The 1,489-nt window shown below is 55.0% G+C and overlaps 1 protein-coding gene across 1 annotated transcript in view; it reads right to left on the bottom strand.

Annotated features, from left to right (window-relative positions):
• The window catches only part of BBS4 (Bardet-Biedl syndrome 4), a 46,471-nt gene extending 45,618 nt beyond the window's left edge, over window positions 1-853 (bottom strand). The window contains exon 1 of the mRNA XM_023510114.1: window positions 793-853. Coding sequence (XP_023365882.1) covers window positions 793-816 — 24 coding nt within the window. The 5' untranslated portion in view covers window positions 817-853. The remainder of the gene's footprint in view (window positions 1-792) is intronic.
• Window positions 854-1,489: the final 636 nt, after the last annotated feature.

Here is a 1,489-nt window from a genome sequence, read left to right as displayed (position 1 = left end):
AAAAAAAAAATCTGCAAATGAAAAGAAATTAGAAAACAAAAGGCACCCTAAACCAATAACTCTGGCCTTGTTCTTTAGCCAAACAAACCTGTTAAATAGCCAAAAGTTGCTACGTCAGTGTCTACCTTTTTCACGACGTTTTTCAAATGGCAATAAATTCCGAATAACTAAAATCATTCTCACAAATGGGAAGGACCCGCTTTCAAACCCCCTACTAAAGCAATCTAAACAAGGTTTTACGCTTGGGACATATGCCTCCACAAATTACTACTGGCTCATCCTGAATTCGTTGGGGTCACTCTGTATTTGCAGTTCTGTGGAGTTCAAAACACTTAACAGACATCAGCTGAATTCCGAAACAGTACTTTCCCAAACTTAACCACAACGGAGGAAACGGTCCCGACCCACTGGCAGAAGGCAGTGAAGCTGAGAGCTTCCAAGCTTTGTCATATTAAAATCCTAATCCTCGGATTAACAGAAACAGTCTCTACACGTTTCCCTTCCCAAACCCCGAGAGAAAGGAAAACTGGCTACGGAAAGAAGAGCCATTTCCGGTGAAAACCTCCCTCTTCCATCCGACGCACCCCAAGAGGGACCCAAGACCTAGGACTGGCCCCGTGCTGCAAAGAATTCGGACTTGCCCCAGGCCAGCAGAGCCCGGGTGGGCCGGGGCGGGGCCAGCGCTCGGGACCCGGCTCCGCCTCTGCCCGGAGCGGCTGCGTGGGACAGCGGTCTCGCCGTCGTGCCCTGCCCTGCACGGCGGCTGGGTCAGTAAACAATCCCGGCGCTCACCGTCGCGAGTCTCTCCTCGGCCATCACGGACGCCCCCACCGCCGCGCAGCCGGAAGTCGGCTGTTTCCCGGACGACCAGGCAAACGGAAGTCGCCGGGAGGAGCCTGGGCAGGGGCGGAAGTGGATTGCCGAGTGATCGGCCGAGTGGCTTCCCCCGGTCCGGGGATCGCCGGTCCGCTTCGCAGACCCTCAGGCTGTCACAACGTCGGGGAGAAAATGCGCGGCCGCTCGGGGTCTTCACCCCGGAAACCTCCTAACGACCCACGTCGCGTGTCTGTGCGCCGCGGAGCAACCTCCGGCCACTGGGCCGGATTGCCAGCCCCACCCGGGATAGCGCCGTAGTCGTGCAGCCACTTTGCTCGGCGCTGCTCTGACCCCAGAGTGCGTTTCATTCAGTCCTCCTTTAGCGGGTCCTGGCTCCTAAGGCCAAACCGGTGGGTTCGTTCTCGCCTTCCTTACAAGCCCACCCGTTTCTTAGCTGTCATTCTCCCACTGAGGTAATCGCCTCATCAGCCTCCCAGTCTTGTTTACACCAGCGTTTGCCAATCTGGTGGGCTGTTTTGCCACTCTTTTGGTTAGAAATAAAAATTAGGTTTCACAAGAAAGCTGACCTTAACAGCGGGCTGCGCTCCTGCAGGGACCCAGAATAAAGCTGAATAACGGCTGCGACCGTACGTAAACATTTCTTCGCCTTTTT

This window comes from Otolemur garnettii, unplaced genomic scaffold (assembly GCF_000181295.1).
Source record: "Otolemur garnettii isolate 467f Iridium unplaced genomic scaffold, OtoGar3 scaffold00011, whole genome shotgun sequence".
NCBI classification, from domain to species: Eukaryota; Metazoa; Chordata; class Mammalia; order Primates; family Galagidae; genus Otolemur; species Otolemur garnettii.
The sequence above is the reverse complement of the archived record's forward strand: the minus strand, read 5'-3'. Positions and strand labels throughout refer to the sequence as shown.